The 17,238-nt window shown below is 42.9% G+C and overlaps 1 protein-coding gene across 1 annotated transcript; it reads left to right on the forward strand.

Moving 5' to 3' along the window:
- Nucleotides 1-5,900: 5,900 nt before the first annotated feature.
- Nucleotides 5,901-6,890, forward strand: Npbwr1 (neuropeptides B and W receptor 1). The gene has a single exon (XM_028773394.1). The coding sequence runs from the start codon at nt 5,901-5,903 to the stop codon at nt 6,888-6,890; it is 990 nt and encodes a 329-aa protein (XP_028629227.1).
- Nucleotides 6,891-17,238: the final 10,348 nt, after the last annotated feature.

Genomic DNA, 17,238 nt, shown 5'->3' on the forward strand with positions numbered 1-17,238 from the left:
TTGATCAATGGAATTGAATAAAAGAAACAGAAATAAACCCACACACCTATAGATGCTTGATTTTTGATAAGGAAGCTGAAACAATACAATGGAAACAAAAAGTATCTTCATCATATGATGCTAGTCTAACTGGATGTTTATCTGTAGAAGAACGAAAATAGATTCATATTTATCACCCTACAAGAAACTCAAGCCCAAGTTGATCAAGGACCTCAATGTAAATCTGGATACACTAAATCTCACAGAAGAGAAAATGGGAAATAGGCTTGAATGCATTGGTAGAGAAGACAATTTCCTGAACGGAACACCAATGGCTCAGGCTTTAAGATCAACAATTGATAAATGGAACCTCATGAAACTGTAAATCTTCTGTAAGGCAAAAGACACTTTCAATAGAAGAAATGTTAGCATACAGATTGGTAAAAGGTCTTCACTAACCCTACAACTGACAAAGGCCTAATATCCAAAATACATTAAAAATGTAAGAAGCTAGACACACACAAACCAAATTACCCTAATTAAGAAAATGATGTGCAGATCTAAACAGAAAATTCTCAATAGTGGAATCTCAAATGGCAGAGAAACCATTAAAGAGATATTCAACATCTTTAGTTGCTAGGGAAATGAAATTCAAAATGATTCTGAGGTTCCATCTTAAATCTATCAGAATGGCTAAGATAAATAGCTCAAGTGACAGCACATGCTGGTGAGAATGTGGAGAAAGTGGAACAGTCCTTCATTGCTGGTGGGAGTCTGAACTTTTATAACCACTCAGAAAATCAGTCTTGTGGTTTTTCAGAAAATTAGAAATACGTTTACCTAAACAGTCACTCCTGGGTATATATCCAAGAGATGCTCTTCCGTCCCACAAAGACACTTATTAAACTATGTTCATAGCAGCTTTATTCATAATAGTCAGAAACTGGAAACAATCTAGATGTTCATCAACTGAAGAATGGATAAAAAAAATGTGGTACATCTACAGAATGGAATACCATATAGCTATTAAAAACCAAGACATCATGAATTTTGCAGGCAAATGAGAATATCTTGAGAATATCATCCTGAGTGAGTTAACCCAGTCCAAACTGACATGTATGGTATGTACTCATTCATAAGTGGATAATTAGCTATAAAGTATAGGATACCTATGCTACACTCCACAGACCCAAAGAAGTTAAAACAAGAAGAATGGCCCAATCGAAGAAGTCTGAATTTCACTTAAAAGGGGGAATAAAGTAGTCCTAAGAGGCAGATGGAAGGCAGGGTTGGTGAGGGGAACAAAGTGGATTCAGGATCATGTGTGGGGAGGGACAGGAGGGTTAGCCAGATAGTCGTGAGAATAAATGGAAATGTGCAAGAGCCTGAGGGAATGGCCAACCAAAAACTGGCCCAACTCACCCCATCGGCAAGCATCAATCCCTGACACTGTAAATGATACTCATTATGCTTGAAGACAGGAGTCTAGCCTGGCTGTCCCTCTGAGAGGCTCCACCCAGTCGCTGACTCAGACAGACTGGGGCGTGACCCTAGCCTTGTATTTTGATGCTAATTCTGCTTTCCTGGGTGGGGCTGCGGAGGAGTGAATCAGTGTACAGATGACTTCTTGTGAACCTCCTGCCCACCTTAATTTGTAAAATAAAGGCTAAAGCCAGTGATTGGGCAGTATAAGGGGAGGTGGAGGAGAAAGGTTTGGGGGAGGGGAGAGAGAAAGGCAACAAAAGAGGAAGATGACGGAGGAAGAAGAGATGGAAGGACAATGGAGAAGAAGCACATGGCCTGGGAAAACCACAAGTTATAAGGGACCTCATAGCTGGGGAATAGAATAGTATAATGGTAAATCTGCCCAGCCTAAGAGTGTAGTTTATATTCATAATTATTGAGTTGTGTTTTCTTTGGTCTTATTTGGGTTGGAGATTTACCACAACAGACAGATACAGACACCCACACACAAAAGGTAGATGGAGCTTGGGGAATCTTATGGAAAAATAGGAAAGAAGGATTGTGGTCCCTCAGGGAATAGGAACTCTACAGAAAGACCATCAGAATCAACAAACCTGGACCTTGGGGCTATCAGTAACTGAACCACCAATCAATAAACATACAGGGGCTGGACCTAGCCCTCCCTGCACATATGTAGTAGATGTTCAACTTGATCTTCATGTGGGTCCTGAACAACTGGACTATCTCAGAAGCTGTTTTTGCCTATTCCAAAAGCTGTTGCCTGTACTTGGGATATGTTCTTCTAGGTGGGCTGCCTTGTCTGGCCTCAGTGGGAGAGGACATGCCTAATCTCACAGAGATTGATGTACCAGCGTCGGGTGATACCCAGAGAAGTCTCCACTCACTTAAAAGAAAAGGGGAGGGGTAATAGGGGAAGAATTGTGGGAGGGGTGACTGGGAGCAGGGCAATGAGTGGGATATAAAGTGAATAAGTAAAAATAATAATAATAATAATAATAATAATAATGAACAATTATTTGAATCAAAACATTCAGGTAATTGAAGCAAGAAATTGAAGAAGCTTTGATGAGGTGGAAATACCTCTCATGCTGGGAAAGATGAAGGCCCACATGTGAGCGTGGATCTCCGTTGTGTTGTTGGTCCTGGGTGGGTGCCTCAGGGAGGTGGCGGTCCTCCGCAGAGTGGGAAGCTTGGCTGCATTCGTTTCACACCACGCCAAGTGGACGCAGTGGGACTCACACCCAGGCAGGGAGTGAACTCAGTTTGGTTTATGTGGGTGGCTCAGAGTTCTCGTGGGGGCAGATACCTGTGCCCAGAGTTAGCTGGGGGATTGATTGGCCTCAATCATGGGCGTCTCAGACACTGAGTGTGTGGCTTGTGCTGAGAGAGGTGATGGAGACAGAGAAAGCTCTGGTGCTGAGCCCTGCAGGAAGTGCTCACTTGGCCTGGAATGGCTGCTTGTTGAAGAGGCGGTCCCCGCGGCTGGAACATAGAGAGATCCTCTATGACTGCAACTTGACAACAGGCCCCAATAACAGGAGAAAAGTCCAGGGTTCCAAAGCTTTATTGTTCATGGCAAATGTAGATGGTCTGGGTGCATCCCTTACTTAAGCAAGGGGGAAGCTGGCTTAAATAGGGAGGAAAAGGAGGGAGGGTCACTTAATTAGCTGTACCCTCTGGCCTCTAGATAACTCATTAATATGGAAATCTCTCTAGGGCTGAGGCCTGTAGTCATGCCCTCCACCTGTAGCCTTACCTGCAAGGCGCAGATCAAATGGAGATCTTAGACCAAGTGTCAGGAGTCTGGAATCCGGGGGTGTGGTGAGATATGTGCTGTTCCTACACAGGCAATGGACACTTGTTGGGTCTCCGGCTATCTCAAAGTTAGTGCTCTACCAGAAACCAAATCATCCTTCATGGTATAGAAGATGGGCTAGAGGGAACAGATATATCTCATTAGGGATGGGAAATAGAATAGATAATTATAGATGCCTGGTGGTGGTGGAATGAGGCAGTTGTGGGAGGGAATACAGTGAGAAGAAGTTAAAATTAAGGAGCATTTGTATGGAAAGCTAATACACTAGAAACTTCCTAAAATACATACATATCTATCTAAACAAAAACTACCTAAACAAAATCAGCAAATAATGTGGGAGACAGAGTTCCATTTGGGCATCTCTTGTCATGAAACGAAACTTCCATTACCAGGGTTGCATTAGATCTAATTGAGTTTTTGGCCAAAGGTGTCACATGAGAATTCTCAAACAACCCAGGCTGTTGCCAAGACTATGGGTTGCTCGTCACAAACCAAGAGCAAGATCCCATTGCAGAGGACAACACTATACAACTCCTTGAAAATAGAGATGTCATAAAGGTGCCTACATAAAGCATCTACATCCATACTCTAGTGTCTTTGGTACTGGAAGGTAGTTTGAACAATACTAAAAGAGGAATATAAAGATCAGTCCACAAAACCCTTGATCTACAATGATGTTATGCTTGCAGGATATGCTAGGGCAGTGATGGCATAAAGCTGATTTATTTAAGGCCCACTCTAAGAGATGCAAACTGTACCTAACCCTGCTTGGTTGACCAAGAATCAGACTAGATAGTCCAGGGACATAGGGTAAAACCAAATAATACTTGTCTAAAAAATGTAGAGATAAAAATATTATGGGGAGAGGTGGGGTCAGAGCAAGTGAGCACTTAGGTTTAAGTGGAATGTCTCCCCTCAGAGCTCAAGAAGACTGACAGGAGTCTCTGCATATAACTGCATATAACTAAGGTTATATGCACAGAGACTACACAGGCCTGCACCATGTCCTCATCAAATATATTCTGACCTCTAGTTCAGTGTTTTTGTGGGATTCCTGAGTGTGTAAAGGAGTGAGTCTCTATATTCTTTTCTTGAGTTCCTTTCCTTCTATTGGTTCAGCCTGTCCAGTTTTTGTTTTATCTAAATTTATTTTGTTTTGTTATATTTTAAACAATATGGATGGATTTACTAATGAAAATCTAGTCACTAGAGGAAGAGTTGACAACTCAAACAATTAAATTGTCAATTATACCTGATGAAAGGAAAAATTAATTTTCTTCAATGCAGTGACACTGGATTTATCAACTACTTCAGGGCAGGTCTCATGGTCAAGAGTAGTTGATCAACATATAATGAACTCCATAGTTTTGTTTTTGTACATTTATGGTTTTATTTTATTATAGTTCAGTATTTCTCTCTCTCTCCTTCTCTCTGTCTCTCTCTGTCTCTCTCTGTCTGTCTCTGTCTCTGTCTCTCTCTCTTTCTCGCTCTCTCTCGCTCTATGTGTGTGTGTGTTTGGGTGTTGTTTTTATTTATTTTCTTGGATTTGGGAGGTTTGTTGTGTTGGGTTTTGTTTCTGTTTGTTTTGAGAAAGAACTTAAAGTTGGGTGGGTAGAGAGAGGATCTAAAAAACTTGGGGTAGGGGAAGACTATGATCAAAAATAAGTTTAAATTAAAAAATTGTTTCAAATAATGACATAAGTAGTAAAAAAGAAATAAAACTTGTTATGGGAACCTCATCTTCAACTGTTTTATAAAAAACAGAATATTAATTTTAAAACTTTGTTATTCTGACAGGATACCTTTTCATAATTTCAGATGAACTGAGTTAAAATTCCAGAAGGCAGCAAAGAAGTCTTTTGGGGGAAGGGGGCGCTGTTTTCTGTTAGATCAGAAGATTTTGCTAGGAGTGGTGTTGGGAGGAGTGACAGATTAACAGAGCCTGTGGTTACGTGCTTCCTGCACTTCGGGTTCTTGGGAGAACTAAAGTCCCCAACAGCAGTCTCTGGGCAGACACCAGGAGGCAGACCAGGCTGGCAAGCATCTCTGCTGCAGCATCCTCCAGCAGACCGTGAGCTCCTCCCTGACCTCCTCAGGAAACGCAGATCTTTTCTGGGACCCGTCAGGTAAGATAAAGATTGCTGTTGGGAGTCCTATTATCTACTGTGGACCGGAAACTCTATCGAAATCGGTGGGGTGACCCCAGTGTGAATTTCTTAAGCTCTAAAACGGAATGGGGTGAGTTTACATTTTCCTAGGAGTCAAGCGGCTTCTGCAGAACACTTTGATGTATTCGGTGGGCTGGAATCTGATTTCCACAGGTGGAGGAAAGAGCTTGGGGCACTGTAGCTACTTCCCATGGACCTCATTTCTCCTTAAAGCTACACCTCGAGGAATCTAACCTGTGTTTTCAATACTGTTTCCAGTTCCAGAGTCCTGGCAAAAGCGAGCTGAGTAGCAACGGGGAACGCCCCCTCCGGTGCACATTCAGAGAAAGGCTCGGAGAGAGAAAGGCAGTGCCTGGGTGCAGATGCCTGTAAACGCGGGCTTACAGACCTCGAGTCCCGCGGAGCTAACGAGTGGAATCGGGGTGGTCGCTGGCTCTCCTGTCCTCTCCGAGATGCACAACTTGTCGCTCTTCGAGCCTGGCGGGGGCAATGTGTCATGCGGCGGCTTATCTTTGGGCTGTCCCAACGGGTCCAGCCCGGCACCTCTGCCGCTGCCACAGCCACTGGCAATAGCAGTGCCTGTCGTCTACGGGGTGATCTGCGCCGTGGGACTGGCAGGCAACTCTGCGGTGCTGTACGTACTGCTGCGTACGCAGCGCATGAAGACAGTCACCAACGTGTTCATTCTCAACCTGGCTATCGCCGACGAGCTCTTCACCCTCGTGCTGCCCATCAACATCGCGGACTTCCTGCTGAGGCGCTGGCCCTTCGGGGAGGTCATGTGCAAGCTCATTGTGGCTGTCGACCAGTATAACACTTTCTCTAGCCTCTACTTCCTCGCTGTCATGAGCGCAGACCGCTACCTGGTGGTCCTGGCCACAGCCGAGTCGCGCCGGGTGTCTGGGCGCACGTACGGTGCAGCGCGTGCTGTCAGTCTAGCGGTATGGGCGCTGGTGACGCTGATCGTGCTGCCCTTTGCGGTATTCGCCCAGCTGGACGAGGAGCAGGGTCGGCGCCAGTGCGTGCTGGTCTTCCCGCAGCCCGAGGCCTTCTGGTGGCGCGCCAGTCGTCTGTACACACTAGTGTTGGGCTTCGCCATCCCGGTGTCCACCATCTGTGCCCTCTATACCACCTTGCTGTACCGACTGCGCGCTATCCAACTAGACAGCCACGCCAAGGCCCTGGACCGGGCCAAGAAGCGCGTGACCCTGTTGGTGGCAGCGATTCTGGCTGTGTGCCTCCTGTGCTGGACGCCTTACCACCTGAGCACCATAGTGGCGCTCACCACCGACCTCCCTCAAACGCCGCTGGTCATCGGCATCTCTTACTTCATCACCAGCCTGAGCTATGCCAACAGCTGCCTCAACCCTTTCCTCTACGCCTTCCTGGATGACAGCTTTCGCAGAAGCCTCCGTCAACTGGTGTCATGCCGCTCAGGCTGAGGTCCTTTCGACCATAAGCAGCACTGCCAGCTGGGTTCAGGGGAATCCTGGGAGTGCCGGGTCCCAAGAGCAGCCCTTCCAGGCATTCAGTACCACAGGCTCTACCCAGGACTGTTCCGGGATTTGCCCAGCCCAGAGGTGAGGCTGGTGCATAGCAAGCCTGAGGACAGCTTGGGCCAGGACACTATTTTCTCCCTACAGCTGAGGGCAGGGCTTGACCCCTGAACTTAGGGAGAGTGGTGGGGCAGTGTTGTTGGAATGTGACTCTAACTCTCTCTCTATTTCCCTGTGAGTAGGCTCCTAGGATGTCGCAGGCATTCTCCCTTAGGTGGCTCAGCGTTAGCCTGTGTATTTTGCTTTTTTGCTTTCCACCACGGATGCCAGCGCTTTTGACCTCCTTGGTAAACCTGACCCTTCTTAGGTGTACTCTAACTGCCTGGGAACAGGGTCAAGGCCATGCCTCCCTAGAGGTGTGTATGTGGTGGTGTGCTGCTGGTGGTGAAGGGGTTAGACCTAGCTTTGACTGACAAGAATAGAGATAATCACCCACTCAGTATGCACCACAACCTTTCCAACTCCTGGTCGATATCGCCCTAAAAAGACTTTAAAAAAAAAGTAAGGCAAAATTCATTTATGGGAACGGGGTGTAACCTGTCTGCCAAAGCAAATATGAGACTTTTTAACAGAGGCTGCAAAAGCCAAGAGTACAGAGAAATTGCTAAAGAGCGAGGTTCCAGCGCCCTCTAGAGGAGTCAGGTATCCAGAGAGTTTCTGAGCCGCGTTTGCGACTTTTTTTTTTTTTTTTTTTTTTTTTTTTTTTTTTTTTTTTTTTTTTTTAATTTGTAGCTTCTGTAAGGCAGTCCAAAGTTTCCTTCCTGCCTCATAGCCTTTTAGCCTTCACCGGCCTCCCATATGACTTGGACCATTTCCTTGTAATTGTTAGTGTGTACAATTTTTCAGGACCAAGAACTCTGTAAATAATACGTTTATCTTAATCTCACAGGCTACTAAACTTAGAGGCTACTTAACTTGTTCCAACCCTGGTTCCCCTTCACTGGATATTCTCCCAGGACCTCCCTTCAGTGAGATCCCGGCATGGGGATCATTTTGCGTCTCTAGCCTTTTCTTGTCTGGACACTTGGCTATGTTCTAACCACAAGGGACTTCTAAGTGTCGTCCAATTCTAGAGGGTAGCCACCTGGGGAACAACTGTTTCTGATTACTGACTGGGATTAGTCAGCACCTACTTTGATCTCTTTAATCTCTACCTATGAAAGACAAGCTTGGAGGAGAAATCTGAAATTCACACCATGGTCTGGAATAACCAGACTCATCAATTATTGCATGTTTTAAGCGATATGTTTAGGATGATCCCCAGGAAGAAATGATATGATTTTCAAGTTTTCTTTTCCTATGGGAAAGTTCAGTTTTATGGGGAATCGGAGTGGTGTCAGGAGACTTTGTTTACATCGTTTGGCATGAAAGCCAATTTCTCAGTTATTTACATTCAAAGTTCCCTTCAAAAATATGCGGAAAGGAAATACTCTCTTACAAGAGGGAAGCTAAACTTCTTTCTGATTTTGGTGTGGGACAATTGGCTCCTTAGCTTTTTAGTTGTAGGAAGATTGATAATTTTCAAGTACAAGTTGAGAAAGTTAATCTAGAGGCCATATGCCTTGGATGCCAATAACAGTAAATTGTCTAAAAGTTTTCCATCAGTCATGAACTTGAACCATGTTCATCACCACCTCAGAACGGGCCTCTGCTGTGACCTTCAGAAGTGCCTGGAATGTGTTCATAGTCTTCAAATTTCTGGAAATCACTCCATAGATATTTCTTTTAAAATGTAACTTTTGTATGATCCTGTGTAATTTTTCCAAATTAGGGTTTTAAAATTGAGCGACTTGTAGATCGTCCGGGGTGATGATAACGGATGATGCTGTGGAGCTTTGGCCACAGACGAAGCCGAGAACTGTCACATTAGTTGGAAACTCAGTCTTCATACATGCAGCAACAACACAGATAAGAAGGAGGTCATGGTCATTCTCTGTCTGTCATGCCACCGCTGCTAGCGATGGGTTTGCATCTGCCCTGTAGTCTCTGGATGCTGCTGGAAAACACAGGAGAGATATAACCGTGTCCACCACAGCTCAGTACAGACCGGCACTCTAGTTTACAAGAAGAGGACTAAATATCGGTGTCACACTGGCTTTCTAAGCACATGGTGATCACTGCATCACCTACAGGCTGTTACCTTTCTGTGAGTATTTGGGAAGTATGCCTTATACATAACTTTTTATCTTTTAAATAGTACATAGAATAAATAAACAAGTCACACAAGAGTAAAATTTGTAATTCCATGTTAATTATTACAGTCTTTGTGTAAACTATGTTGTTTGGCTTTACCACTTCTAATATCTAAAAGGGTGACGTTGGTTTGACTGATTTTAGGATAATTATATAGTGTGGGTTTTATGCTTTCTCAAGAAATGCAGGAATTTGCTAATTCATTTCAGAAGATCTCAGTCTAAAATAAAAGCTGAAACATTCTGTGTGACAAGTGTTTCAAAAAAAGAAACCACCAAAAATAAAATATAAACAACAGCAACAACAGCCACTTCCCCCACAAAAGACAAAACAAAACAACCAAACAGCTGAAGAAGAAGAGGACTCTTAAGCCACACAATGGATTTGCATCCCATGAATAGAAAGCTAAAACAAGCATGACCTAGAGCTAAGAGTGGAGGAAGATCACCTGCAGCAGGCGAGTAAGCTTGAGAAATGGTACCAGGTCATGCTTTCATTGGAATGGGAAGTACAGGCATTTTATTCAGAAAGCCTATATACATTTACATATGATAAAGCACTTCAGGGACAAGCACATCTGAGCATGCTGAGTTAGATGGATGTAACTGAGCATGTTCAGCTAAAGGTCATAATGTTTTTTATTTTTTACAATTGTTTTATTTACTCACATTCCAAATGTTGCTCCCCTTCCTAGTCCTCCCTCAAGAGTTCTTCACCTTATCCACTCCTCCCTTTGCCTCTGACAAGGTACTCCCCACTCCATCCCATCCCTACCCCTGGATCCCTATTTTCTGGGGCAACAAGTCTCTACAAAATTAGGCTCATCCTCTCCCACTGAGGCTAGACAAGGCAGTCCTTTGCTATATGTTCCAGACACAGACCAGCCCACGTATGCTCTTTGGTTGGTGGCTTAGTCTCTGGGAACTCCCAGGGGTTCTGGTTAGTTGAAACTGTTGTTCTTAGGTGGTTGCAATCCCCTTCAGCTCCTTCAATCCTTCCCTAACTCTTCCACAGGGCTCTTGACATCAGTTCAGTGGTTGGTTGTAAGTATCTGCATCTGTCTCAGTAAGATGCTGGTAGAGCCTCAGAGGACAGCCATGCTAGGCTCCTGTCTGAAAGCACAACATGGCATTAATAATAGTGTCAGGGTTTGGTGCCTGCCCATGGGATGGATCCCAAGTTGGGTTTGTCACTGGATGGCCTTTCCTTCAGTCTATGCTCCATTTTTGTCATTGCATTTTTTTTTAAACAGAAACAATTCTGGATAAAAATCTTTGAAGGTAGGTTAGTAATCCCATCCCTCCAACTGGGAGCCCTGTCTATCTACTGTCTATCTTTTGGTTCCACCTCCCCACTGTTGGGCATTTTGGCTAAGGTCATTCCCATTGAGTCCCAGGACCCTCTCACATCCCAGATCTCTGGGACTTTTTAGAGGTTTCCCTAGACCCCCACTCCTTCAGCTGCATATTTTCATTTATTCTCCTGGCCCTCTGGGCTTCTCTCCTGTTTCTCCCCACAAACTAGATGTACCTGATCCTGTCCCCTTTCCCTTCCCCTTCTCCTCTCCCACTCAGGTCTCTCCCTTCCTCTGCCTTTCATGAATATTTTATTCTCCCTTCTAAGTGGGATTGAAATATCCTCACTTGGGCCTTCCTTCTTGTTAAACTTGAAGGTCATAATTAAAGAGGGGAAATGGTGGGCCAAAATACATCTGGTCACATTTAGCTTACACAGTAAATACTTGGTGGACAATATTCCTGGGTATGCTCAGCTTGCATCGTGAGTAGTGGGGGTCTTTTCCCCAGCAACATGCCTTGATATGGAGCCTTACTCTACCATGGACCATGTTATACATTGAAGTCAAATATCCCCCTTAGACTCCTGGGTTTGAATGTTTGGTCTTCAGTTGCTGGTGATGTTTTGAGGGGTGTTGGGAAACTTTGAGATAAAAATTTTGGATGATAGAAAATGGTTCGCTAGATATTACACCATTATTTAGTCCTGTGTATGGTACTGCTGGCATTCTTGAATGCTCGTCTTCTTTCAGACTTTGTCTTTATCTCCATTTTTGTTCTTGGTTCCCTGTTCAAAAAAACTCTGGGGTACATTTCTTCATTTTGTGCCCCATTTCAGGAGTTTGGGGAGCAGAGGTTGCTTGTTTCTTTTACAAACTTTCCTTCAGCCTCCCTGTTTGTCACCCATCTCCCCACTCAAACTCAACAGATTTGTTTACCATTATAGAGACTTTTCTCCTGTCTGTGGCTCAACACTCCTGTCTATCAGCTTTAAAAAGCTGTGTGTAAGAGCCGTGCAGGAATACCCAGAGTAAAGCCCAGTGTGGAGAGGGGATCTGGGGACCAGGAGACCTATGCAGCTGTAAACCAGAGCAAATTCCAGCATGAAGAAGGGAGCTAAATTTCACCCTTAGCTAAAGAGCATATCCCCTGAGAAGCTGACCATACTCCAGTGGAAGACCACACATCTAAATATTTAGGTAGCAGAAAATGGCCTTGATGAGGGAAAAAAGAGGGCACATAGTTGGGTATGTGCGGAAGTGGAGACGGGTCTGTGAAGACTTGGAGAGGGAAGAAAGATATAATCAAGACACATTGTATGAAATTCTCCAAGAACTAATAAAACAAAAATATTGCTATTGATACATCTGCTGTATCTTACCTAATTCTTTTCTATACATTCAAAACACCTGTTTCCTTTTAATTATAGTAGGGTTTCAGAAATAATAATAATAATAATATTGTATGGATATCATCATTAAAAATGCATGTGAAAATAAATGTGTCTCTGTGTGTTTGTGTGGGTGCAGGTATAGCATACTTGCCCAAACTCGGATAAACCCGGATAAATCACAAAGGGGCCTGGCACTTGGAAGACAGAATCCAAAGCTAATAAAATATCTGGAAATGAAGCAACCTTCAGTAGTCTAAAATGTTGCATTTCTCTGATATCAAGAGCCCAGAACTTACTTCTAGGTAAGATACTTCTGGTTGATTCTCCAGGGTTTATGCCCTACCTGTAGCAAAGCAGAATTTCTGTATTATCTCCTCAGCCCATCTCAGGCACAATAGACAAGGCACATGCATTGTTCACATGTGCCATGCTGCCTTTGACCCTTGTTAAATAAAGTCTCTGGGTGACATTTGACATCAGCATTTCTTGTGCACAAAGTCTCAGCTCCAGGATGAGATATGGAAGAAAGCCATGCAGGTGACACACACAATCATGTGAACAGGAAAATAAATGTTGCTGCGAGACTATGAAGACAGCACCTACAAAGCTCATGTGTGATGTCATCCCATGTGCAGTAGTACTGAAATGTGAGACCTTTTGGAGAAGACAGGGCAAACACCTGTATAACTTTATTTTATAGTAATAAGCTAAAGTCTTTTTTATATTACATATACTAGAATCTAAAATGTGAAATAATACTGTTTAGGCAGCAGATAGCGGCATTTCCTGGTTCACCTTTTAAAATCATATGGAATTATTTTTTCTTCTTGGCATGCTTCATAGCTCTGTTTCTTCCTTTATTACTATATTGTATATAAACATTTCCTCAAATAATGTTGTTTGTGAATATAGTTTAGTTTATGCTCAGTAAATGAGAAGGTAATTGGCTTATTAATTCTGTTTTCTATTTTCAGTGTGTGAGCCAAACTTAAGACATCTACAGGAGTGACTTCTTTACCTATATGGTTATTTACTTTCTCTTATTTAAGGTATCTGTGAAAAGTGGAGCTCCTGCCATCTTAAGGGTGAATTGCACAAAATATCAGGCTTTACAGTTCTATCAACGCTACATTAAAAAAAGCAACAACATTATTGACTTCCGGTCTGGGCCCGAGCATAGAGCATCAGCTCCGTACCCAACCCCAGAAAACCGAGAGAAACAGGGACTCCCAGGAGCTTGAACTCACACACCATCCCAGGTAAGGAAAAAGCAGCACTTACCCCAAACAGGGAGTAACCAGGACCCACTGGGACCCAGGAATTTGCTCCTGGCCCGGAGCAGGCTCCATCTGGTCTGGGCCTGAGCACTCACAGATCCCAGAAGGCAGCTCTGCACCCAATCTCGCAGAATCCAGAGGAAGCAGGGCTCGTAGGACCTCTGTGCCAAGCAGGGTCTTGGGCTAGGAGGTGGCAGTGCTTGCCCCCAAACAGGGAGCGGCTGGGACCCACTGAGACCCAGGAGTTCACTCCAGGCCCGGAGCCTGGGTTCCTTCCGGTCTGTGCCCGAGCAGATCCCGGGAGTCAGCTCTGCACCCAATCTCACAGAACCTAGAGGAAGCAGGGCTCTCCGTGGCTCTAGCTAGCTCAAGCAGTTTCTTAGGCTAGGAGGTAGCAGTGATTGCCCCCAATCAGGGAGCAACTGGGACCAACTGGGACCCACTGGGACTCACTGGGTCCCAGGAATCCGCTCCTGACCTGGAGCCCCGGCCCCTTCCGGTTTCCACCTGAGCACCGAGCACATCTTGGGCCTTAGCTCTAACCCAAGCAGCAAAACCCAGCCCAAACAGTTCTGACACAACCTAGATAATAGGAAAGACAGGCACCAGTCAGAGACAGCACAGATAGCACAAAGGTGATCCAGATGGCAAAAGGCAAGCGCAAGAACACAAGCACGAGCAACCCAAGATACCTGCCATCATCAGAACCTAGTTCTCCCACATTAGAAAGTCCTGAACTCCCCATATCACCAGGAAAACATGAACCAGATCTAAAATCACTTCTAATGATGATGATAGAGGACTATAAGAAGGAAATAAATAACACTTTCAAAAAACTTGAGGAGAACACAGGTAAACAGGATGAAGTCCTTAAAGAAACACAAAAATCCTTTAAAGAATTATAAGAAAACACAAACAGATGAAGGAATTGAACAAAACCATCCAGGACATAAAAATGGAAGTGGAAACAATAAAGAAATCACAAAGGGAGACTACCCTGGAGATAGAAAACCTAAGAAAGAAATCAGGAGTCATAGACACAAGCATCACCAACAGAATACAAGAGATAGAAGAAAGAATCTCAGGTGCAGAAGATACCATAGAAAATATTGACACAACTGTCAAAGAAAACGCAAAATGCAAAAAGCTGTTAACACAAAATATCCAGGAAATCCAGGACTCAATGAGAAGACCAAACCTAAGGATAATAGGTATAGATGAGAGTGAAGATTCCCAACTTAAAGGGCCAGTAAATATCTTCAACAAAATTATAGAAGACAACTTCCCTAACCTAAGGAATGAGATGCACATAATCACACAAGAAGCCTACAGAACGCCAAACAGACTAGATCAAAAAAGAAATACCTCCCGTCACATAATAATCAAGGCACAAAATGCACAAAACAAAGAAAGAATTTTAAAAGCAGTAAGGGAAAAAGACCAAGTAACATATAAAGGCAAACCTATCAGAATTACACCTGACTTCTCACCAGATACTATAAAACCCAGGAGATCCTGGACAAATATCATATAAACCCTAAGAGAACATAAATGCCAACCCAAGCTACTTTACCCAGCAAAACTCTCAATTACCATAGATGGAGAAACTAAGATATTCCATGACAAAACTGAATTTACACAGTATCTTCCCACAAATCCAGCTCTACAAAGGATAATAGCAGGAAAGCTCCAATACAAGGAGGGCAATCATACCCTAAAAAGAGCAAGAAAATAATCCTTTTCCATCAAACCCAAAAGAAGATAACCACACAAACAATGTCTCCACTATTAGCAAAAATGACAGGAAGCAACAACACCCTCTCCTTAATATCTCTTAACATCAATGGACTCAATTCCCCAATAAAAAGGCATAGGCTAACGAACTGGATACGCAAACAGGACCCAGCTTTTTGCTGCTTACAGGAAACCCACCTCAGTGACAAAGACAGGCACTACCTTAGAGTAAAAGATTGGAAAACAATTTTTCAAGCAAATGGCCTTAAGAAACAGGCGGGAGTAGCCATTCTAATATTGAATAAAATCGACTTTCAACTTAAAACTATCAAAAAGGATAAGGAAGGGCATTTCATACTTGTCAAAGGAAAGGTCAACCAACATGAACTCTCAATTCTGAATATCTATGCGCCAAATACAAGAGCATCGACTTTCATAAAAGAAACCTTACTAAAGCTCAAAACACACATTGCACCTCACATAATAATAGTGGGAGACTTCAACACCCCACTCTCAGCAATGGATAGATCATGGAAACAGAAACTAAATAGAGATACAGTAAAACTAACAGAAGTTATGAACCAAATGGACTTAACAGATAACTATAGAACATTTCACCCTAAAGCAAAGAATATACCTTTTTCTCACCACCTCATGGTACCTTCTCCAAAATAGACCATATAATTGGGCACAAGACAGGCCTCAACAGATATAAAAAAATAGAAATAATTCCCTGCATCCTATCAGATCTCCATGGTTTAAGGCTGTTCATCAATAATGACAAAGAGAATGGAAAGCCCACATTCACATGGAAACTGAACAACACCCCACTCCTTGATAATCAGGTAAAGGAAGAAATAAAGAAAGAAATTAAAGACTTCTTAGAATTTAATGAAAATGATGACACATCATACCAAAATCTATGGGATACAATGAAAGCAGTGCTAAGAGGAAAATACATAGCTCTAAGTGCCTACAAAAAGAAACTGGAGGGAGCATACACTAGCAGCTTGACAGAGCACCTGAAAGACCTAGAACAAAAAGAAGCTAATACACCCAAGAGGAGTAGACAGCAGGAAATAATCAAACTCAGGGCTGAAATCAACCAAATAGAAACAAAAAGAACTATCCAAAGAATCAATAAAACCAGGAGCTGGTTCTTTGAGAAAATCAACAAGATAGATAAACCCTTAGCTAGACTAATCAGAGGTCAGAGAGACAGTATCCAAATTAATAAAATCAGAACTGAAAAGGCTGACATAACAACAGAAACTGAGGAAATTAAAAAAAATCATCAGATCCTACTACAAAAGCCTATATTCAACAAAATTGGAAATTTGGATGAAATGGACAATTTTCTAGACAAATACCATTTACCAATGTTAAATCAGGACCAGATAAACCATCTAAACAGTCCCATAACCCCAAAAGAAATAGAAGCAATCATTAAAAGTCTCCCTACAAAGAAAAGCCTGGGACCAGACGGTTTTAGTGCAGAATTCTATCAGACCTTCAAGGAAGACCTAATTCCAATTCTTTTCAAACTATTCCACAAAAGAGAAACAGAAGGTACACTACCCAACTCATTCTTTGAAGCCACAATTACACTCATACCTAAGCCACATAAAGACCCAACAAAGAAAGAGAACTTCAGGCCAATCTCCCTTATGAACATTGATGCAAAAATACTCAATAAAATTCTAGCTAACCGAATCCAAGAACACATCAAAACAATTATCCATCACGATCAAGTTGGCTTCATCCCAGGAATGCAGGGTTGGTTCAATATTCGGAAATCCATCAATGTAATCCATATATAAACAAGCTCAAAGAAAAAAAACACATGATCATCTCACTAGATGCTGAGAAATCATTTGACAAAATTCAACACCCCTTCATGATAAAAGTCTTGGAAAGATCAGGAATTCAAGGTCCATACCTAAACATACTAAAAGCAATATACAGCAAAGCAGTAGCCAGCATTAAACTAAATGCAGAGAAACTTGAAGCAATCCCACTAAAATCAGGGACTAGGCAAGGCTGCCCACTCTCCCCCTACTTATTTAATATAGTATTGGAAGTCCTAGCCAGAGCAATTAGGCAACACAAGAAGGTCAAAGGGATACAAATTGGAAAGGAAGAAGTCAAAATCTCACTATTTGCAGATGATATGATAGTATACTTAAGTGAACCCAAAACTTCCACCAGAGAACTCTTAAACCTGATAAACAACTTTAGCAAAGTGGCTGGATATAAAAGCAAATCAGTAGCCTTCCTCTACTCAAAAGATAAACTGGCTGAGAAAGATATTATGGAAATGACACCCTTCACAATAGTCACAG

This window comes from Grammomys surdaster, unplaced genomic scaffold, assembly GCF_004785775.1.
Source record: "Grammomys surdaster isolate TR1022 unplaced genomic scaffold, NIH_TR_1.0 226, whole genome shotgun sequence".
In the NCBI taxonomy this organism is placed as follows: Eukaryota; Metazoa; Chordata; class Mammalia; order Rodentia; family Muridae; genus Grammomys; species Grammomys surdaster.